The sequence below is a fragment of the Scyliorhinus torazame genome, chromosome 3 (genome assembly GCF_047496885.1).
Source record: "Scyliorhinus torazame isolate Kashiwa2021f chromosome 3, sScyTor2.1, whole genome shotgun sequence".
Classification (NCBI taxonomy): domain Eukaryota; kingdom Metazoa; phylum Chordata; class Chondrichthyes; order Carcharhiniformes; family Scyliorhinidae; genus Scyliorhinus; species Scyliorhinus torazame.
In genome coordinates, this window is record NC_092709.1 from 62,822,223 (window position 1) to 62,845,583 (window position 23,361).

Genomic DNA, 23,361 nt, shown 5'->3' on the forward strand with positions numbered 1-23,361 from the left:
CGGAAATAGTTTTGTCCCGAGATATCTATCAGCTATTTTAATCATCTTTCCACCTGAATTCGAGCGCCTCATAAAGTTCTATACTAAATGGAATACAAGCCTAGACTATGGAACTTGTCCACATAACAACCCTTTTAGCTGCGAAATAACTTCAATGAAATTGTGCTTCTCCAAGGCCTTGATATCCTTCCTGAGGTGAAGTTCCCAGAACATTATACTCCTTTGTGTTTCAATCCTCTTGAGATAAATACATTTTATTAACCGTTTTTAAAATTTTGATTTGTACCCGTCCACCAGCTTTTAGTGATTTTTGTGCGGGAGCCCCTAAATCTCACTAACTCCACAGTTCCTACCGCACCATTAGGTAATATTCTGATCTATCCTCTCCAGCCCAAAGTGGATAACCTAATGTTGTCTCACATGGAACTCCACCTGCCACAAGCTTTGCTCACTCGCCTAATCTATCGATGTCGCTTTGCACCCTTTTTGTCTCCAACGACACTAGCGACTGCATCTGTGTCTATTCCTTCACACGCAGTAAAGAAATAGTGTATAATGAAAAGGTCCTGTAACATATGTGGGACATCTTTATTCACTCCAATCAATTTGAACATATACCATATAAATAACCTTCACAGACACTCCTGTCATGATATGCAGACATGCAGATAATGATATACAGACAGGTAGCTAATGAACACCGAGAACAGGACATGACCAATGAGCAGGCAGGACACTCGGGGGTGGTATCCCACTATAAAAGGCAAGAGGCACTCGCACTCCACCTCTTTCCACTGATGAACATCTACAGAGTGAGTCAGGGTGTATGTACAGTATCACACCTCCAGCACGTGGCTAAGAGCTAGTCTGGTTCAGTCAGATAGAGTAACCACACTTAGGTTAGCAGAGAGTCGAACTCATAGAGAACTGTGCAACTGGTTCAATAAATCAGATTGAACTAACTTCAAGGTCTGGAGTATCTTTTGGTTAAAGCTGCATCCAGTTGCAGCCTGCGTCATCCCAGAGTACATAACACGACATGCTACCAGGAGATAGCTTAATCTAGGTGGTTTATCTCAGCCCGTTCCGTGACGACCAGCGAATGTATCCCGGCACCATCGAGAAGATTCAGGCTCCTCACCAGCTCAGGACCTCCAGCAATCTCAGTGCCAACTGGCGGACATTCAAGCAAAAGTTTCTGCTGTACATCGAAGCTTCAGACCTCGTGGGTGCATCTGATGCAAGGAAGATCGCACTTCTCCTCTCAACAGCGGGTGATCAAGCCATCGAACTCTTCAACTCTTTTCACTTCACCGAAGGCCAGGGCAAGCCAAAGTTTCAGACCATCCTGGACAAGTTTGACAGTCGCTGTGAAGTGGACACCAATGAAATCTTCGAGCGCTACATATTCAAACAGTGTCTACAAGGTAAAGATGAATTTTTCACCTCCTTCTTAACTAACCTCCGCCTGCTAGCGCTGTCCTGCAACTTTGGTGATATTGCAGACTCCCATGATCAGAGACCAAAATTGTTTTTGGCGTTCACTCTGATCCTCTGAGACTCAAGCATATGACCCTGCCAGTCGTGATTGAAACATGCACAGTGCATGAGCACGGCAAAAATCGCTATGCCCAGAATTCACCAGTGAGATGGCACACGCAAATTTTTTCACCAAGTTAGATGCGTCACATGGATTTTGGCAAATCCAGCTGGATGAGTCCAGCAGAAGGCTCTGCACCTTCAACACACTGTTTGGCAGATACTGCTATAATCGCATGCCGTTTGGCATTGGCTTGGCATCGGAGATCTTCCATCGTATCATGGAGCAGATGATGGAGGGCATTGAAGGGGTTCGTGTGTACGTGGACGACATCATATGGTCCACGACCCCGGAAGAGCATGTTTCCCATCTCCAGCAGATATTCCGCCGTGCCCATGCCAATGACCTGAAGCTGAACAGGCCCAAATGTTGCTTTGGCATGTCGACACTCGAGTCCCAAGGTGACCAAATCTCTCAGCACGGCGTGCGCCCGGACACAGACAAGACGAGAGGAGCCATGACCAGGGCTGCCAAGCTGGTGCTCCTGCACGAAGCAGCCTCCACCCACTCCCAAACCGACCCCGTACCCACCATCCATTTCCTTATCATGGCTATGTTAGCCACCCAGCAGTAGTTGCTGAGGTTCGGCAGCGCCAGTCCCCCCTCGCTACGGTTCCGCTCCAGCATCCTCCTCTTTACCAGAGAGGACCTCCCCGCCCAAACAAATTCAAGGATGATTTTATTGATCCTTTTAAAGAATGACCGCGGAATGAAAATAGGGAGACAATGAAAAATAAACAGGAATCTCGGGAGGATCGTCATCTTCACCATCTGTACTCTCCCCGCTAGTGACAGCGAGAGCGCATCCCATCTCCGAAACACGCTCCTCATTTGCTCCACCAGCCTAGACAGGTTCAACTTATGCATCCTGCCCCAATCCCGCGCCACTTGTATCCCTAAATACCTAAAACTTTCCCCAACCAGCCTAAACGGCAGCTCCCTCAGCCTATTCTCCTGACCCCTCGCCTGCACCACAAACATCTCGCTCTTTGCCATGTTCAACTTGTACCCTAAAAACCAGCCAAATTCCCCGAGTATTTCCATAATCACGTCCACCCCTGCCACTGGATCCGACACGTACAAAAGCAAGTAATCCACGTAGAGCGAGACCTTGTGTTCTACCCCCCCGACCATTCCCTTCCATCCCCTTGCCGCTCTCAGAGCAATTGCCAGCGGTTCTATGGCCAACGCAAACAGCAATGGAGAGAGGGGGCATCCCTGTCTTGTCCCACGGTATAGTCGAAAATACTCAGATGTCGTCCTGTTCGTCCTTACACTAGCCTCCAGGGCCTGATATAGCAGTCTAACCCAGTCCACAAAGCCTTCCCCAAACCAAAACCATCCCAGCACCTCCCATAAATAGTCCCACTCCACCTGGTCAAAAGCCTTTTCGGCATCCATTGCCACCACCTCTCTGCCCTCCGCGGGCATCATAATCACATTGAGTAGCCTTCTTAGGTTGGCTACCAGCTGCCTGCCCTTTACAAACCCTGTTTGGCCCTCCACAATCACATCTGGTACAGTCTTTGATTCTGGACGCCAGGATCTTGGCCAGTTGTTTAGCGTCAACATTAATCAAGGAGATTGGCCTATAGGACCCACAGGCTTCCGGATCTTTATCCCGTTTTAATATCAGCAAGATGGTGGCTTGCAACATCGTCGGGGGTAACACCCCATTGTCCCTCGCCTCGTTAAACACCCTAACCAGCACCGGCCCCACTATCCCCGAGAACTTTTTGTAGAACGCCACTGGATACACATCCGGCCCCGGGGCTTTACCCGACTGCATGGCCTTCAGGCCCCCTATTACTTCTTCAGCCCTAATCGGGGCCCCCAACCCCTCTACCATCCCCCTGCCCACCTTTGGGAAGGTCAGCCCATCTAAGAAGCGCCTCATCCCCTCCGGCCCTGTGGGGGGGGGGGGGGGGGGGGGGGTTCCAAGGCATACAGCTTGCTGTAAAAGTCCCTGAATACACTGTTCAATCCTGCCGGGTCTCCAACCCGGTTCCCTGCCCCGTCCACTACCGTCCCTATTTGCCTGGCTGCCTCCCCCTTCCTAAGTTGCTGTGCAAGCATTCTGCTGGCTTTCTCCCCATACTCATACACCCCGCCCCTTGCCTTTCTGAGCTGCTCTACGGCCTTCCCAGCTCCGCCTGCAGTCTCCGTCGTCCCCTAAGTAGCCCTGCCCTCGGGGACTCCGCATATTCCCTGTCCGTCCGTATCATGTCCTGAACCAGTCTGTCCATCTCCGCCCTCTCCGTTCTGTCCCTATGGGCTCGGATTGAGACCAGTTCCCCTCTCACTACCGCCTTCAGCGCCTCCCAGAGCACCGCTGCTGAGACTTCCCCTGTATCGTTGACCTGCAGGTAGTTCTGCATGCATTTCCCCACTCTCACCCCCCCTCATCTGCCAACAATCCCACCTCTATTGTGGGCGCTGGTAACTTTCTTTGCAGATCTGCAGGTCGTCCCAATGTGGAGCATGGTCTGAAATAGTGATCGCCGAGTATTCTGTATCCCTCACCCCCTCCAAACAGTCCCTACTCATAATAAAGAAGTCAATACGAGAATAAACCTTGTGAACATGTGAATAGAACGAGAACTCCTTCCCCGTCGGCCGACTGATTCTCCAGGGGTCTACCCCCCCATTTGTTCCATGAACCCCCTCCGTTCCCTTGCCATTGCCGGGACCCTGCCCGTTCTGGAGCACGACCGATCCAGGTCGGGATCAAGGACTGTATTAAAGTCCCCACCCGTAATCAGCTTGTACGAATCCAAGTCGGGGATTTTCCCCAGCAGCCTTTTGATGAAATCTACATCATCCCAGTTTGGAGCGTAAACATTCACTAGGACCACCCTCACCCCCTCAAGTTTACCCCGGACCATGAGAAATCTACCAGCCCCATCCGCAACTGTGCTGTCCGCCTCAAATTGAACCCGTTTGTTAATCATGATCGCGACCCCTCTGGTCTTAGCGTCAAGCCCCGAATGGAAGACCTGGCTAACCCAGCCCTTCCGTAATTTAATCTGGTCCGCCACTCTCAAATGTGTTTCCTGCAGCAACATTACATCCGCCTTCAGAGCCCGTAAGTGCGCGAACACACTGATGCGCAATCAATTACACTCAAGACGAAGTGATTCATAACTGAAGGCTTTATTCTACTTGAACCTGCTCCCCAGCAGCTTCGATACAGAAAGTGAAGGCTGCTGGGACGGCACCATCTCTTATACTCCGCCTCTCAGGGCGGAGCTGCGTACAACAGCCAATGATAGACTCCTGGGTCTGACCAGTGGTCATCAGCCTCTTGGGTGCCGCAATACCTGGTACTACCACATTCACCCCCTGTTAAAAAAGAGTCCGGCGGGGGTGGTGGCCAGTGGTAACAGTCGCCTTTATTATGGTATGACCAGGTATGGAGGCACCGTGGTATCGAGGAAATTTACAAGTGTTCACAGTGAAGTAATCAGCCGATTGGGTGGCCTGGTCGTCCTTCTGGATCGCCTGGGCCTCAATGGTGATGCTGGTGTGGGTCCCGGTGGTTGCGACTCCGGGAGTGTGGTTTCGTCCTCCCTGGCAGCTTTGTCACCCCTAGGCGGCGCTGTTGGGGCAAAAGGTGGGGGGGGGGGGGGCGCCTGTAGGGGGCGTCGGTGGGTGGTCGGGCCTAGGCAGGAGCGGCGGGAGTACTGACCCTCCAGTGAGGTGCTGCGGGGGGGTGGGGGTGGGGCAATGGTTCGGGTGCACGTGGGGTTCCGGCGGGCGCTAGGTCCCGAAGGGAGACTGTATCTTGCCTGCCATCAGGGAACGCCATGTAGGCGTACTGGGGGTTAGCGTGCAGCAGGCGGACCCTCTCGACCAACGGGTCCGCCTTGTGCGCCCGCACGTGCTTCGAAGCAGGATGGGTCTGGGAGTTGCTAGCCAGGTTGGGAGCAAGGTCCCGGAGGAGGACTTCCTGGGGAAAACAAGGAGACGTTCGTGAGGTGTCTGATTTCTGGTAGTACAGAGCAGCGACCGGATGGCGTGGAGGGCCACCGGGAGGACTTCTTGCCAGCGGGAGACTGGGAGGTTCCTGGACCGTAGAGCCAGTAAAACGGTCTTCCAGACCGTTCCGTTCTCCCTCTCTACCTGCCCGTTTCCCTGGGGGTTGTAACTGGTCGTCCTGCTCGAGGCGATGCCCTTGCTGAGCAGGAATTGCCGCAGTTCGTCGCTCATAAAGGAGGACCCCCTATCACTGTGTATGTACGCGGGGAAACCGAACAGTGTAAATACCCTGAAGGGCCTTGATGACGGTGGTTGTGGTCATGTCTGGGCAGGGGAAGGCGAAGGGGAACCGGGAGTGTTCGTCAATCACGTTCAGGAAATACGTGTTGCGGTCGGTGGAGGTGAGGGGGCCTTTGAAATCCATGCTGAGGCGTTCAAAGGGACGGGGGAAGCCTTTATCAGGTGCACCCTCTCTGGCTGGTAGAAGTGGGCTTTGCATTCCGCGCAGATTTGGCAGTCCCTGGTGACTGACCTGACCTCCTCGATGGAGTAGGGCAGGTTACGGGTCTTGAAAAATGGAAAATGCGAGTGACCCCCGGGTGGCAGAGGTCCTCGTGGAGGGATCGGAGGCGGTCCACTTGTGCAGTGGCACAAGTGCCACGGGACAGGTCATCAGGAGGCTCATTTAGCTTCCCCGGACGGTACAAGATCTCATAGTTGAAGGTGGAGAGTTCTATCCTCCACCGCAAGATCTTGTCGTTTTTAATCTTGCCCCGCTGTGCATTATCGAACATGAAGGCAACCGACCCTTGGTCCGTGAGGAGAGTGAATCTCCTGTCGGCCAGGTAATGCCTCCAATGTCTCACAGCTTCTACTATGGCTCGTGCCTCTTTTTCGACCGAGGAATGGTGAATTTCGGAAGCATGGAGGGTACGGGAGAAGAAAGCCACGGGCCTGCCCGCTTGGTTGAGGGTGGCCGCCAGAGCTACGTTGAATGCATCGCTCTCGACCTGGAAGGGGAGGGACTCGTCGATGGCGCGCATCGTGGCCTTTGCGATGTCTGCTTTGATGCGGCTGAAGGCCTGGCGGGCCTCCGTCAACAGGGGGAAGGTTGTGGACTGGATTAGGGGAAGGGCTTTGTCTGCGTAGTTGGGGACCCACTGTGCGTAATAGCTGAAGAACCCGAGGCAGCGCTTCAGGGCCTTGGGGCAGTGAGGGAGGGGAAATCCATAAGGGGGCGCATGCGTTCAGGGTCGGGGCTTATAACTCCATTACGCACTACATAGCCTAGAATGGCTAGATGGTCGGTGCTAAACACGCATTTATCCTTATTGTAAGTCAGATTAAGGATATTCACGGTCTGGAGAAATTTCTGGAGGTTGGTGTCGTGGTCCTGCTGGTCATGGCCGCAGATGGTGACGTTATCCAGATACGGGAACGTTGCGCGTAAGCCGTACCGGTCAACCATTCGGTCCATCTCTCGCTACAAGACCGAGACCCCATTAGTGACACCAAAGGGAACTCTTAAAAATTGATAGAGCCGCCCATCTGCTTCGAACGCAGTGTATGTGCGGTCACTTTATGGAGGGGTAGCTGGTGGTAGGCGGACTTGAGATCCACCGTGGAGAAAACCTTGTATTGTGCGATCCTGTTTACCAGGTTGGCTATATGGGGGAGAGGGTACGCGTCCAGCTGCGTAAAGCTGTTGATGGTCTGGCTGTAGTCAATGACCATCCTATGCTTCTCCCCGGTTTTTACCACCACTACTTGAGCTCTCCATGGACTGTTGCTCGCTTCGATTACCCCTTCCCCCAGCAGCCTTTGGACCTCTGACCTGATGAAGGTCCGGTCCTGGGCACTGTACCGTCTGCTCCTGGTGGCGATGGGTCTGCAATCCGGGGTGAGGTTTGCAAACAGGGAAGGCGGGTTGACCTTAAGGGTCGCGAGGCCGCAGACAGTAAGGGGGGGTATAGGGCCGCCAAATTTAAAAGTCAGGCTTTGCAAATGGCATTTGAAGTCCAGAGGGTAGGCGCGCAGAGGTGCGGCAGGAGATACAGGCGGAAATTGGCGAATTTCCTGCCTTGGTCAGTGAGGTTCGCTAGGCAGAACCCCTTTATCTCCACCGAGTGTGACCCGGAGGCCAGGGAGATCCTTTGGTTTACAGGGTGGGTTACAAGTGAACAGCGCCTTACCGTGTCAGGGTGAACAAAGCTTTCCGTGCTCCCAGAGTCAATGAGGCAAGACATCTCGTTGCCATTGATAAAGACCGTCGTTGTAGCCGTTGCAAGTGTCCGGGGTCGACTTTGGACCAGTGTCACCGAGGCCAGAGGAAGCAGTTGCGAGTTCTGATCGGGCAGCCTGTAGTCAGCCGTGCTGGGGGCCTGGAGCCCCATCCAAGATGGAGTTGCACATGGTGTCCGGGGATGAACAAGATGGTGGCGGCGATGGACAAAATGGCGGCGCCCACCCATCCAGCGTGGTGTCCGGGGGGCAAAAGGGCCTCGCCCGTGGGTCACACGTGGCCCTAGGATAGGGGGGTGGCGGTGAGCGCTGGCCGGTCGGGGCCTGAAGGGGGGGTTGCCGCGGCGGTCCACAGTCGCTGGAGACCGCTGCCACGGCGCGGGATAGGGGGGGTGGCGGTGACTGTTGGCCAGTCGGGGTTTGAAGGGGGGAGTGCCGCGGCGGTCCACAGTCGCTGGAGAGCGCGGCCACGGCACGGGATAGGGGGCTGGCGGTGAGCGTTGGCCGATCGGGGCCTGAAGTGAGGAGTGCCACGGCGGTTCGGAGTCGCTGGAGACCGCGGGGTGCTGGTGAGCGCTGGGAGGTCGGGGCCTGAGGGCGGGGTGGCGGTGAGCGCTGGCCGGTCGGGGCCTGAAGGAGGGGTTGCCGCGGCGGTCCGGAGTAGCTGGAGACCATGGGCCAGGCAGACCCCCACAAAGTGGCCCTTCTTGCCGCACCCTTTGCAGGTGGTGGTGCGGGCCGCGCAGCGCCGGCGGGGATAATTCGCCAGCCCGCAGAAGAAACAGCGGGGCCCGGCGGCGTTAGCGGGCCGTCTCGCAGCCCAGGCCTGCGGGGTCATAGGAGAGGTCTGTGGGGCTGCTGCTGCGGGGTGCCACGCAGCCCAGGGGGCCGCTGTGGGGTCGGGCGCATAGGACTGCGCGTTTTTGTAGGCAACGTCCATGGACCCTGCCAGGGCCCGTGGCTCTCTGAGTCCCAGAGTGTCCCTTTCTAGGATTCTTCGGCGGACACCTGAGGACGTCATACCTGCTACGAAAGCATCCCTGATTAAAAGTTCCGTGTGCTCGTTTCCTGAAACTTGCGGGCAGCCACAGTTTCGGCCCAGCACCAGTAGCGCCCGGTAGAAATCGTCCAACGATTCTGCGGGGCTTTGCCGTCTAGTCGCAAGCAGGTGACGAGCGTAGACCTGATTTACAGGGCGGATATAATGTCCTTCTAGCAGTTCGATCGCAGCATCATAATTCTCCGCCTCTTCGATAAGGGGTTAGATCCCAGGGCTGACCCTTGAGCGCAGGAGATGCATTTTCTGTCCTTCTGTGGGGGTGCCTCCGGCCGTCTCGAGGTATACTTTAAAGCACGCCAGCCAGTGTTTAAAAATTGCAGCTGAGCTCTCCGCGTGGGGGCTGAGTTGAAGGCACTCCGGGCTGACTCGGAGATTCATCCTTCCAGCTTAAGCCTAGCAGATTAAATTGATGCGCAATCAATTACACTCAAGATGAAGTGATTCATAACTGAATGCTTTAATCTGCTAGAACTCTTTCCTCAGCAGCTTCGATACAGAAAGTGAAGGCTGCTGGGACGGCACCGTTTCTTATACTCCGCCTCTCAGGGCGGAGCTACGTACAACAACCAATGGTCATCAGCCTCTTGGGTGCTGCAATACCTGGTACTACCACACACACACACGTGCCCTCTTGACCGGTCCGTTTAACCCTCGAACATTCCAGGTGATCATCCTGGTTGGAGGGCACCCCCCCCCCCGCCCCGCAACCAAAACCGAGAGAAAACAAACCAAGAACAAAGCTCGCCCCCACAATAGTACAATTCAAACTGTGTAATGAGGTGGGCGCTACCACCCATCCCCCTCCCAACATTACCAGAAAAATAGCAAAAAGAACCCGTACAGCCCCCCAGCACCCAATAACTTAACCTTTAACTATGACTTTGGCTTTAACTTTAAACCTTTCAAACAGGCAAAAACAGCACAAGAACACCCCAAATTCTAAGTAAAAGAACATGCCGAACCACATCGCTAACACGAAGGGCAAACCGCAAACCAATGCAAACATCCCTTGAAACACTCTAACTTGAGTCCATGGGTCCTCAGTTCAGCACCAGTCCATGCCCCTTAGCGAAATCCATCACTTCCTCCGGGTCGTCAAAATAATGCTGCTGTTCCCGGTATGTGACCCAAAGCCGTGCCTCTAGGCTGCCATCCTTCTGGCCACCTCCTAGCTCAGATCCTGATAGATGTGCAGGGCACTGGTGTTCCATAAGCAGCTCTTCATGTTCTTTGCCCACTGTAGGACCCGCTCCTTGTCCACGAACCTATGGAACCTGACCACCATCCCCCCCATCCCCTCCCCCCCCCCCCCCCCCCCCCCCCCCCCGCCTCTCGCGGCTGCCTCGCCTGCACTCTGTGTGCTCTGTCCAGCTCCAACGGACGCGGGAAGAAATCCTCCCCCACCAGCTTCTGCAGCATGTCTGCCTCATATGCCGTAGCATCCACTCCCTCGGTCCCCTCCGGGTGCCCAGTGATTCTCGGATTCTGCCGGCGAGACCTGTTTTCCAGGTCCTCCAGCCTGTCCATCAGCCTCGATTGTTGCTCCTTTAACTTTCTAATTTCCACGTCCGCTACCGCTTGGAAATCCGCCTGCTCCTCCTCTGTCTTCTCCAATGCCTGGACCTTCTTATCCTGAGCGTCCAGCCTTTGGTCCAGTTGCTCCACCGCTTTCTGAAGCGGTTCCAAATTATCCCGCTTCAGTGCTGCAAAGCTCTTCTTCATGACCTTCAGCGTGTTGTCCAGCGCTGTCTGGACCGTCCGTTCCGTGGTCCGTTCGTCGGACATCTTTCCTCCCACTTGAACTTCCACACCACCTTTGTTCAGCCCCTTCTTCGCCTGTTTTCGCTCCCTTCTACTCCTTAAGTCCATACACTCTGTATGGATCCAGATCTACAGTGCTGTTGTTTTCCCCTCCAGCGCTCAAAAGATCGAAAAAGTTTCGTTTTAACAGTTACTTAATGAAATATTCACATCCTTTAATGCAGAATGGCAAAAATAAAAGACCAACAGCCGTATTAAGCCAATAATTGGTCAGTTAGCTGTATCCTGTTAACTTTTTTAAATTTGTTAATGGGATGTGAGCTTCGCTGGCGAGGCCAGATGATCTTGCCCATTCCCAATTTCCCTCGAGAAGGTGATGGTGAGCTGTTGCCTTGAAATGCTGCAGCCCATTGGGGTAGGTGCACCCAAAGTGCTGTTAGGGAGGGGTTCCAGGATTTTGGTGATGTGAATTGCATTTTCCTGAAATTTAGTTGGCGTGGAATCGCCCCTGAATGGAACTTGAGGCGTAATGTTTTCTTTCAGTCTTTTTATTCATACATCTACTTCAAAGGTTGGTGTGAAATCGATGCTTGGTTGGTAATTATAGAATTTGGGGTTTCTCCTCAATCCTGTTGGGATCCACATGTGAAAAATGATTAATAACCTATTGTCAGTTGTTTGTGCCAAAGGTTTTTCTATACACAAGAATAGTGGATGAAATGCATTTCTTCCCTCTCCCTCTCCCTCTCCCTCTCTCTTTCCCCCCCCCCCCCCCCCACAGATGCGGCACAATCTGCTGAATATTGCCATCATTTTCCATTTCTTTTTTAAAAAATATATTTTTATTCTCCATTTTCACATTTTCTTCAGAATTTACACCCTACCAACAAACAGTAAATGTTAACGAATACAATGTATCCATTTCTATTTAATTTTTTATTTCCAGCATATTTTGTTGGCCCCACTGAATAATCTATCGCCTTCCAGCACATAGACTAGTTCAAACTTGAAGTTCATCTATGCACAGATATCCAGAGCGAATCCTCTGGTTACCTGAGGGATGCAACAGAATGGTTGCCCTCGGCATCTTACTTTCAGAGCTGCAGTTATAGTGATTTAGCTTTGCTGAATGGGCAAAAAGCAGGTCTGTCAATTAAAGAAAATATGAACTTACCTTTATGTCGTGACTTTTGCAACCATAGGATTTCCCAAAGTACATTTTGAAGCTGTTGTAATGTAGGAAGCATGGCAGGCAGTTTGTACTGCCCCACAAGCAGTAATGAGATTAATGACGAGATGGTGTGCCAATTGATGTTGGATGCGAGATGAATGATGGCTCGGACACTGGAGAACTCTCCTGCAGTTTTTCAAATTGAATCAGTGGGATTCTTTTGCACTCACCTGAGCAGGCAGAAGGAACATATTCAACATGGTTTTGTAAGACCCTATTTGACCAATTTATTAGAGTTCTTTTTTTTTCTTAAAATTTTTTTTTTTAGTGTATCCAATTAATTTCTTTTTCCCAATTAAGGGGCAATTTAGCATGTCCAATCCACCTACCCTGCACATCTTTGGGTTGTGGGGATGTCACCCACGCAAACACGGGGAGAATGTGCAAACGCCATACGGACAGTGACACAGAACCGGGATAGAACCTGGGACCTCGCCGCTGTGAGGCAACAGGTCTAACCCACTGCGCCACCGTGCTGCCTCCTTATTAGAGTTCTTTAAGGAAGTAACATGTAAGGTGGAAAAATGAATCCAAATGTCATCTTTCAGCATATTAACAGGAAACGGATTGCCAGGAAGTGCTGGTGTTGAGGACTAAAATGGAAATCTGTTCACCATGTCTCCTGCCTACACCAAGATGCCCTGACTTCTTTGCACTGGCGTTTATGCAGGAAGAGGACTTTATCCCTGGTAGACGTGGTGTACTTGAATTTGCAAAAGGTTTTTGATAAGGTGCCACATCAAAGGTTACTACACAAAATAAGAACTCATGGCATAAGGGGTAACCCATTATCATGGATATAGGTTTGGTTAGCTAACAGGAAACCGATTGGGGATAAATGGCCTTTTTTGGGGTGTCAAGTGAGGAGCCACCGGAATCCGTGCTGGGGACTGTACTATCTCAATGACCTGGACTGACCCTGAATTTATGGGAGCTAAATTTGCTGATGACACGGAGATGGGTAGAAAAGTACGTTGTGAGGAGGAAATAAAATGTGTACAAAGGGATTTAGATGGGTTAAGTGAGTGGGCAAATAATTGGCAGATGGAGGGAAGGTGTGAACTATCCATTTGGCAGGAAGAATAAAAGAGGAGCATATTATTTAAATGGAGAACTCTCTCCGGGGGATCCAGGAAATGACCCAGGAACTTGGGAGTCAAAAACTGGCAGGGAGAAATATACTGGAACAATGGGTGCATTTTAAAAATGAGATGATTCATTTACAGTCTAGGTACTTGCTCAAAAGGGAGGACAACCAAAGGTAAAGCTCCCTGGATGACAATGGAGTTGGGGTGCAGACTGAATCAGAAAAAGGAAGTAATGACAGTTTGATAATACAAGGAGAAGGCGTAATCCGGCTGAATATAACAATACAGAGAACAAAAGAAAAGGGAGGTAAGATGGACAGAGAGACAATGTGAGAATAGATTAGTGGCTCATAGAAAAATAAATCCTAATGTCATCTTTAGGCACGTTGACAGTAAAAGGATTGCCAGAGAAAGATTGTTAAGGATTAAAAAGAGAGATCTGTTCACCATGCCTCCTGCCTAAACCGAGATACCCTGACTTCTTTGCACTGGCGTTTATGCAGGAAGAGGATTTTATCCCAGCTGCTTTGCTTACCTTCATCTATTTTTACATTACGTTGTCAAAACAAAGCAGAGGAGCTACTGGAGAGGCTGGTGGTACTTGAAGTGGACAAGTCCCCTTGTCCAGGTGAAATGCATTCTGGGGTGTAGAACTAACTGGATTGCTCTTTGACGCAGCCAGCACAGACTTGCTAAACCAAATGATGATTCTTATGCTGCGGAAAGGATAGTGTTATGGGCCAGGATTTAGAGAACCCCAAAGTGTATCATGGAGTTCACCTGACCCACAACTTTTAATAGATTGTGGTATGGGGAGCACACGGCCCACTCTACAGGTATGGTGCAAACAGAGCTTTACAGTACTTTTAAATTAAAACAATGTTTATTCTATGAACTCAAGTTAACCTTTTTAAAACATAGTGAACATCTTAGCAACCATTAATTCAAATACAACCCCCAAAGAATACAACACTAAGTAATCCTTTAAGCTTTCCTTTTAACATCCAAAAGACTTAAAACACCTTTTACCAGAAGCACATCAGGTTAAAGTCACTACTGTTATTAGTATTAAATCATTAGGATCGATTTACAATCTTTAGATTCCAGAGAGAGACTCTAATACACCTTCTGGCTGTGACTGCAGCTATCCAGCTCTGAAAACGAAACTAAAACACACCCTGCAGCAAACAGCCTAAAACAAAAATAAAAAGCTGACAGCCCAGCTCCACCCACTCTCTGATATCACTGCAGTAGTAAACACCCATTTCTTAAAGGTACTCTCACTACAGATATTTATATACACACCCATTTATAAACACCGATTTCTTAAAGGTACTCTCACATGACAATAGTAACAAATAGAGAGGTTACAGTGCAGGTTCAACTGGTATATTGTCAGGTATGAACACGAGATGAGAACAGGAATAGACTGTATAGCCTGTCAAACTGGTGGGTTAGTAGGCAGGGGGTTTGTAAAATCCAGTGTGGCCTGCCAGTCACCTACCTGCTAATTAGTGGCCGCTTAAGTACCTCATCCTGCCCTGCCGCTATTTTATCCATGACCAGCTGTAGCCTGGCAGCTTTAGATGTGCAGGCAGGTGTTGGGTAAAGGGGGATGGCAGGGGGGGGGGGGAGATAAATACTTTCTCTGAGGCCCACTGTGCCGATTGGAGGCACCCCACAAAGTAATTCTCTCCTTTAACCATCTCTTCCTCCCTGGCCTTTCATAGCTGGCCCTCCACAAACCCCTCTCAAACTCTCCCCTCGCTGGGACCTGCTGGCAAGGCCTGGCTGATACCCTGTACTTGGTCCAACCTCCATTAGCTCCTCTTTTTGAGGGATTGCCTGTGGTCTCAGTAGTGGCCACGGTTTGAACCTGGTGCCGTTGGGACTACAGAGCTGCCGACGATTTGACTGACTGGCAGCTGTGTTAGGCAGGACTTCTGCTAAACCAAGTCTCTGTTATTTCAGAGTAGAAATAGCAGAATATATCACATGACTACGTGGCTGAAGAGATGGTGTGAGGGGAAAGGTTTCAGATTCCTGGAGCATTGGGACCAGTTGCTGGGGGAGGTGGAACCTGTACAAACTGGATGGGTTACAGCTGGGCAAGACAGGGACTGATGTCCCTGCTAGGGGCGGAGGAGGGGAGGGAGGGGGGTGGGGGGGGGGGGGGGGGCGGTACTTGCTAGAGCAGTTCGGGAGAGTTTAAACTAATATGACAGGGGGATAGGGATCTATATAACTATTTCAGCGCAAGGGGAATCAAGAACAAGAGAAAAACACATAAAGAAGAATGAGAAAAGTGATGGGCAGAGAAACCAAAGGCCAGTATCAGATAATGGTACTGTAATAAATAGTAGGGACCAGTTAAGGAATATTAAAAGGACTAGCCTTAAGGTTTCATACCTCCATGCTCGGTGCATTCAAAATAAAATGGATGAATTAGTTGCGCAGATAGATGTAAAGGGGTGTAATGTAGTTGGAATTATGGACTCCTGGTTCCAAGGTGACGAAGGATGGGAACTAAACATTAAGGGTTATTCAGTTTTTAGGAAGGACAAACCGAAAGGAAAAGTGGTTGAGTTGCATTGATTAAAGAAAATATTGATACAATATTGAGGAAAAATATTAGCACAGACGATGTGGAACTTGTATGGGTTGAGTTAAGAAACACAACGGGGCAAAAAACATTCATAGGGATGGTATACAGACCACCAAACTGCAGTGGTAATGTTGGAAATAGCATTAGACAGGAAAGCAGAGATGCATGTGATAAAGGAATAGCTGTGATTATGAGTGACTTTAATCTGCATATAGATTGGGTGAGTCAAATTAGTCACAGTACAATAGAGGAGGAATTTCTGGAGTGTGTATGGGATGGTTTTCTGGACCAAAACGTTGAGGAACCAACAAGGGAACAGGCCATCGTAGACTGGGTGTTGTGCAATGGGAAAGGATTAGTTGGCAACCTAGTTGTGAGAGAACCCTTGGGGATGAGTGACCATAATACAGAATTCTTTATCGTAGTGGATAGTGAGGTAATTGATTCTAAGACTAGAGTCCTGAATCTCAATAAAGGTAACTATGATGATATGAGGCATGATCTGGCTATGATGGACTGGTAAATATTACTGAAAGGAAGGACAGTGGACAGGCAATGACAGGCATTTCGGAGACTAATGGGTGAAATTCAAAAGTTGTATATTCTTATTTGGCGCAAGAGTAGAAAGGGAACTGGGGCCAAACCATGGCTTACAAGGGAAATTAGAGATAGTATTAGAATCAAAGAAGAGGCTTACAAATTAGCAAGAAAAAGCAATAGCCCTGAGGATTGGGAGCATTTTAAAATTCAGTAAAGGTCGACCAAGAGATTGATTAAGAAGCAAAAATACAATATGCGGGGAACATAAAAACTGACTGCAAAATAAAAAGACAAATAAAAAATGTAGGGCCCTTGCAGTCAGAAACAGGGGAAATCATAACAGGGAACAAAGAAATGGCTGAGGAACTAAATTTTTAATTTGCTTCAGTCTTCACAAAGGAAGACATGAATAATGTACCGGAGGTTCTGAGAATCAGAAGTTTTTGTGATGAGCTGCAGGAAATTAGTATTAATAGCAAAATGGTTTTAGGGAAATTAATGGGATTGAAGGCGGATAAATCACCAGAGCCTGATAATCTTCATCCCAGTGTAGTTGAGGAAGTAGCCCTAGAAATAATAGATCCATTGGCGGTCATTTTCCAAATTATTTTGGACTCTGGAATAGTTCCTACAGATTGGAGTGTAGCGAATGTAACCCCGCTATTTAAAAATGGAGGTAGAGAGAAAACGGGGAACTATGGACCAATGAGCCTAATGTCGTTAGTCGGGAAGTTGCTGGAGCCCATTATCCAGGATCTTGGATCACAGCATTTGGAAAGCAGTGGTTTAATCAGAAAAAGTCAGCATGAATTTATGAAAGGGAAAACACGCTTGTCATATCTATTGGAGTTCTTTGAAGATGTAACTAGTAGAGTTGGCCAGGGAGAATTGGTGGATGTGGTTTATTTAGATTTTCAGAAGGCTTTCAACAAGGTCTCGTATAGCACATGACATTGAGGGTAGTGTCTTGAGATGGATAGAAAGTTGGTTAGCAGACAGGAAGCAAAAAGTTGGAATAAATGGGTCTTTTTCCAATTGGCAGGCAATGACGAGTGGGGTACTGCTAGGACCCCACCTGCTCACATTATATATTAATGATTTAAAAAAAAAAAAAAAAATTAAAAAAAATCTTTATTGTCACAAGTAGGCTTACATTAACACTGTAATGAAGTTACTGTGAAAAGCCTCTAGTCGCCACATTCCGCCACCTGGTCGGATACACAGAGGGAGAATTCAGAATGTCCAATTCACCTAACAGCCCATCTTTCAGGACTTGTGGGAGGAAACGGGAGCACCTGGAAGAAACCCATGCAGACACTGGGAGTGACACGTGCAGACTCCACACGCTGGGAATTGAACCTGGGACCCTGGAGCTGTGAAGCAACAGTGCTAACCACTGTGCTACCATGCTGCCCATTGGACGAGGGAACTAAATGTAGTTTTTCCACATCTGCAGATGATACAAAGTTGGGTGGCAGGGGAAAAGAAAGAATGTCCCCGATGGTGGGGGTATCCAGAACTAGGGGTCATAGTTTGACAATAAGGGATACACCTTTTGGGACTGAAGTGAGGAGAAATTTCTTCACCCAGAGAGTGGTGAATCTATGGAATTCACTACCACAAAAAGTAGTTGAGGCAAAAACCTTGTGTAATTTCAAGAAGGAATTAGATATAGCTCTTGGGGCTAAAGGGATCAAGGGATATGGGGTGAGGGCGAGGTCAGGTTATTGAATTCTATGGTCATAATTAATGGCGGAGCAGGTTTGAAGGGTTGAATGACCACCTCCTGCTTCTATTTTCTATGTATGTTTCTACCCCGATGGGGACGGAAACCTTGGCCTCAGCCAATTAACACCCTGCTGCACGTTAAATGGCTGCTGGGCAGCTGGTATTGGTGAGAATGCATTCCTGCCAACTCTAAATCCCAGGATCTGAATAACACTGCCTAGTATTCCAGGGATTGTGAAAGAAGACCTCAACATTGAAGCAGTTTATGTTAGAATAGTGAAGATTAAAGTACGATTTGCTGAAAGTTGTATTAAACTCATGTAGGAGTGGGACGGAGTAGATGGAAAAAGAGCTGCAGAAACCATTTTTACACAAAAGGATTGAAGCTGGGGAATACATTACTGGAGTTGGTGATTGCAGCAGAGACCATGACAAAATTTAAACACAAAAGATACTTAAAGGAAAATAGACATGGGAATGGAGGCTGTGGTTTCAACCTAGTGTTCACCTGGAGGATAAACTCCAACATGGACAATTTGGGCTGCACGTTCTGTTTTTATCATTTTTGTGTGGCTTTTATATAGCTGCTTTTATAGACTATGTACATCTGGCAGAATGCATTCTTATATAATGAAACTGTATGGCAAACTGGTTGCACTGAGGTGAGGAGTCTTTCAATTTAAATTGCTCATGGAATCATAGAATATACAGTGCAGAATGAGGCCATTCAGCCCATCGAGTCAGCACCGGCCCTTACAAAGAGTACCCTACTGAAGCCCACGTATCCATCCTATCCCCGCAACCCCCACCGAACATTTTTTGGACACTTAAGGGCAATTTAGCATGGCCAATCCACTTAACCCGCACATCTTTGGATTGTGGGAGGAAACCGGAGCACTCGGAGGAAACCCACGCAGACACGGGGAGAACGTGCAGACTCCGCACAGACAGAGACCTGGCTGGGAATCGAACCTGGGACCCTGGAGCTGCGAAGCAACTGTGCTAACCATTATGCTACCGTGCTGCACTCAGTCAGGAGGAAAGTTGGGAGAAATGTCCTTATTGCAGTACGGCGTACTTCACCATCGGCACTGTTTCAGGAAGGGAGCATTGCATCTTTTAAGGGAAAATTAAATATTTGACGCTGAAGAGGATGAGCTGGGGAAATTGGAATGGTGTGATTGGGTTCCGATTGCTGCAGCAAAGATCCAGATGTGATTGACTAAATAACTTAATTCTGTGCAGTAAACTTTTATAGTTTGCAAGCCATAAATTTGAAGTTGCAGTTCAGAATGTGTGCAAGTATAGAATGAGATTACAGAAGGATAAGCTCATCTACACGTGTGACCATATTAAAAGACCAATCATATCCAAATATGTGTACCCTCTAAAAGTGCTTCACTGGCTGTACAACTCTCAGTTATAGATATTACTTTGATCAACATTCTAATCTTTGAATAGCCACTGACTCATCTGGATTAAGAAGAATAACAAGCCCTTGACTTGAGCTGGGTTGTATTGTTAATCGTGACTTGGATCTTTGTTTGAATTTATAATATTGGGCGCTATTCTCTTTTTCCTTTCTCCCCCCCCCCCCCCCCCCCCCCCCCCCCCCCATGCCGGGTGGGAGAATCGCCGGGGCGCCGCGCGAATCGTGCAATGCCGCCCCGGCCCCGCAAGCGATTTTTTTTTTCCCCCCCCCCCCGGGAAACCAGCGGCGCACGATTCGGGTGGGGGGGGGGCTCCTTCACCGGAGTGGCCTCCGATGGGGTCTGGCCCACGATCGGGGCCCACCGATCGGCGGGCCGGTCCCCCGTCCCCCCCCCCCCCCCCCCCGGCCTACCTCCTTCCAAGTGTGGCCCTAGATCACCGGCGCCTTGTTGGTGAGGGGCCAGCGTGCGTAAGACGTTCCCCGCGCATGCGCAGGATTGGGCTGCCTCAACTGCGCATGCGCGGGTTGGCACGGTGCCCATTTGGCACCGCGTAAGGGCGCTGGAGCGGCCTGAACCGTTCGAGCGCCGTGCTGGCCCCTTATGGGGGCCAGAATAGGTCATGCCCAGGCCCTGTTCGCGCCGTCGTGAAACGTGACGGCGCAAACACTTGGCCTCCATATCGGGGAATCGCCCCCATTAATCTTCGAATATTTAATCCTTCTCGAGCAATTCACAAATGTCATTTTTCTTTCTCACTGTTACAAGAAATAGAATGAGTTTGTGTGGAAAGTGTAATATAAAAGGATGTAAAGCAATTCTCATTTCATGTTTTGATTTGAAAATCTGCTGCTTACCAGCTTTGAGATGATATGGAAATGTCAGCATGGTGGAGAGAGCCTCTGTGCAGCTTTGAAAAGTCAGTTACTGCTGTGCATGTGGGTTGAAGCGTGGCATGGTGACACTATAGACATTGATGCATAGCTCTGTGGTCGAAGGATCGTACACAAGCGCTCCTGAATAATCTTGGTGAAAGTTGAATTTTTATTCAATGCATCTAACATAAATTTGCCTCAACAGTCTGGAGTTCACTTGGAATCCCCTATACAATATGCTTGTGTAGTTTTTAAATTTGAATGATCATGCTTGTGTCTCAAATGTATTTTGTATCTTCTTCAGGGTGCGGGAACTGATGAAAAGTGCTTGATAGAAATTCTTGCCTCAAGGACCAACCAGGAACTGAGAGCAATCATTCAGGCTTATCAGCAAGGTATACTGTCATATATTTTGTACTGTTTGACAGCAGTGGTTGGTGAAATAGATGAGGTGGGGGGACCATGCCTGGGGCCTACATCTCTGGCAGCATCATGCGTGTCACCAAATTGCAGGTAACATTGGTTGTGGTTACTTTTGCTTCTCGAGACAGTTTTGTCTTCATTGACTTGCACTCCACCTTCCTCAGCCGTCAGATCTGATCTGCCGAACTGAATTGTGAACCGTGAGCCTAGGTCGTGACATAATTGTTCCATCGTTGCAGAGGTCACCCCTGCAATATAAAGAAAAGGTTTCTGGCAGTTGTATCTGGCTTCTAGGGTTCCCAACCATCCTATATTTGGCAGGGGTCTACCGAAATGGGCACTTCATCTCCCCAGCACTGCTGCTCATAACTTTGGGGAAGCCGCTGTTTTATGCACGGTTTACCCGCTCACTGACTGTGGTCTCTCTGTTGTGACTTGCAGTTATACAGAGTTGTCTGAGCATCCCTCTCTGGTATTTGGAAGGTACTGCTTCATTGCAGGTTGGGAATGTTTAAGAACACCGGGGCCAAGGAAATTGAGTGGAAACTGCAAGTCACAAGGGTGAAATTTGGTGAGAAACTGAAAGGGAGATGAACACAATTTGGGAAGGAGAGAAAGAGGTACACAAACTGGGGGAGTGAATGGGAAAGAATGCAAACTGGGTGAGGCAGAGAGATTTTCATTGTACCAAAACAGCTATTACTAAATTCATAAATTACATCCCAGTTGACTATGACAAAGACAAACCATGCCTCCTCTCCCTGTTTGACCTGCCTCAATACTTTTTGACCATGATATTGTGCTCCAGTCCTTCACTTCCATTATCCAGCTGGCTGGGACTATACTTGCCTGACTCCATTCTTACTTATCCATATAAAGCCAGAGAATCACCTGCTCCCGCAAAGTTACCTCTGGTGTTCCCCAAAGATCTAACCTTAGCTTCCTCTTGCTCATTTACAGGCTGCTCCTTGGTGACATCACCCAAAAGCACAATGTTCAGTGGTACATGTGGTACATGTATGTTTACAATGGTCAACTGTACCTCACCACCGATGTCTCTGAATTGTCAGTCATCCAATACTAACTGAACAATGCAAAAGATGAAGTGATTATTTTTGGCCCTGTCACCGATTCCATTTCCAAACTACTGACTCCATCCCTTTCCCTGCCAATTCTCTTGAGGCTAAACGACACATTTCACAACCTTGGTATTATATTTGATCCCAGGATGGATGGCACAGTGGTTAGCGCTGCTGCCTCTCCGTGCCAGGGACCTGGGTCTGATTCTGGCCTTGGGTGACTGTCTGTGTGGAGTTTGCACATTCCCCCACGGTCCATAGATGTGCAGGTTGGATGGATTAGCCTTGATCAATGCGCGGGGTTACAGGAATAGGGCAGGGGAGTGGACCTAGATAGTGTGCTCTTCCGGAGGATTGGTGCAGACTCGATAGGCCGAATGGCCACCTCCTGCATATAGGGATTCTATGGGATGAGTTTGCAATACGACTGCCTATGTCTCCCTCCCATTACATTGACTGGTTCCACCCTTGCCTCAGCTTATCTGTTTCTGAAATCATCATTCATATCTCTTATTCCTAGTCTCGATATTCCAACACATTCCTGGCTGGTGTCTCATTCCACGCTCCACAAACCTGAGGTCATTTAAACCTTGTCCTAACTTGCACCAAATGCTACTTGCCATTTCCACAGGGCTCACTGACCTACATTGACTTACAGTTAAGCAGTGCCTCGATTTTAAAGTTCTAGCTGTTATTTTCAAATCTCTCCGTGACCTTTACCCCCTCCTATTTCTCTGCAGTGCTGCAGCTTCGCAGCCTCCTGTGTTTCTCCAATTCTCTTGAACATTAGCAACCATTTGCTCCCAAGCTCTGGAATTCCCTCGCTACACCTCTCCGCCTCTCTATCCCTCTCCCTTCATTTCTGACACTCCCTAGAATCAACTTGGACTGAGATTTTGACTACCTGGCTTAATACGTGGATCAGTGTCAAACTTTCTTTGGTAACGTTTATAAAATGCCGTGGCATGTTTTATGATAAAGGCGCTATAGAAATGGAGAGGGATATAAATGAGAGGGGGAGTGAGTTCATGTTGGTCTGTGACGTGTTGCCGTGCAGGAATTGGGCAGATTAAGGGCTTCTACCCATGGACCAAAGCCTCACCCCACCCATCACTGACCTTCACTGCAGATGTATGTAAGGTTGGTGCATTGGATTAGATGGGGCTTTATTATTTATTGATTTATTATTGCTATTTGTAAACTGTCAGAAATTTGTATGAGAAATTTCATTAGCAATGACCTGTCGCAATGAATCAGAATTTATTTGGTGTTTCGGATTGTGGTTGATGCAATAGCAACATTGCAGCTTTATTTAACACTACTTATCCTCAAATCTTGCGTTTCTTGATTTATAAATTTATTTTCACTAAAATAAAAGGGGAATCTTTAATTTGGGGCTTGATAAGTGAGACATACAATTGGTTAATGCAATGGCAAACAGTGGGGGTAATGCCACCTAATCAAACGTCATGGCCTTCAGCATCATGAGCTGTGCTGAGATCAAATGTCACATGATCAAATCTTCAGAAATAAGTCAAAACCACAGATGATGACCACAATGGCATTACCAAAACACTTCCTGGTACTGTAATGCCAGATGCAGCATACTGAGGGTGGACTTTAATGTCCTTTCCAAAGCACATTTGAAGGTGGGGCCACTTGATTGGGTAAGAGGGTTCTGGGTGTGGTCCCCGCTGCCGCTTTGCCTCAGCCCCTGCCCCA

The 23,361-nt window shown here is 49.0% G+C and overlaps 1 protein-coding gene across 2 annotated transcripts in view; it reads left to right on the forward strand.

The window, feature by feature from the left end:
• Positions 1 to 23,361, forward strand: part of LOC140408476 (annexin A5-like) — a 134,853-nt gene that overhangs the window by 87,293 nt on the left and 24,199 nt on the right. For both annotated transcript variants that reach the window (XM_072495729.1, XM_072495730.1), the window contains one exon: positions 20,442 to 20,532. In XM_072495729.1, the coding sequence (XP_072351830.1) occupies positions 20,442 to 20,532 (91 nt within the window). The remainder of the gene's footprint in view (positions 1 to 20,441; positions 20,533 to 23,361) is intronic.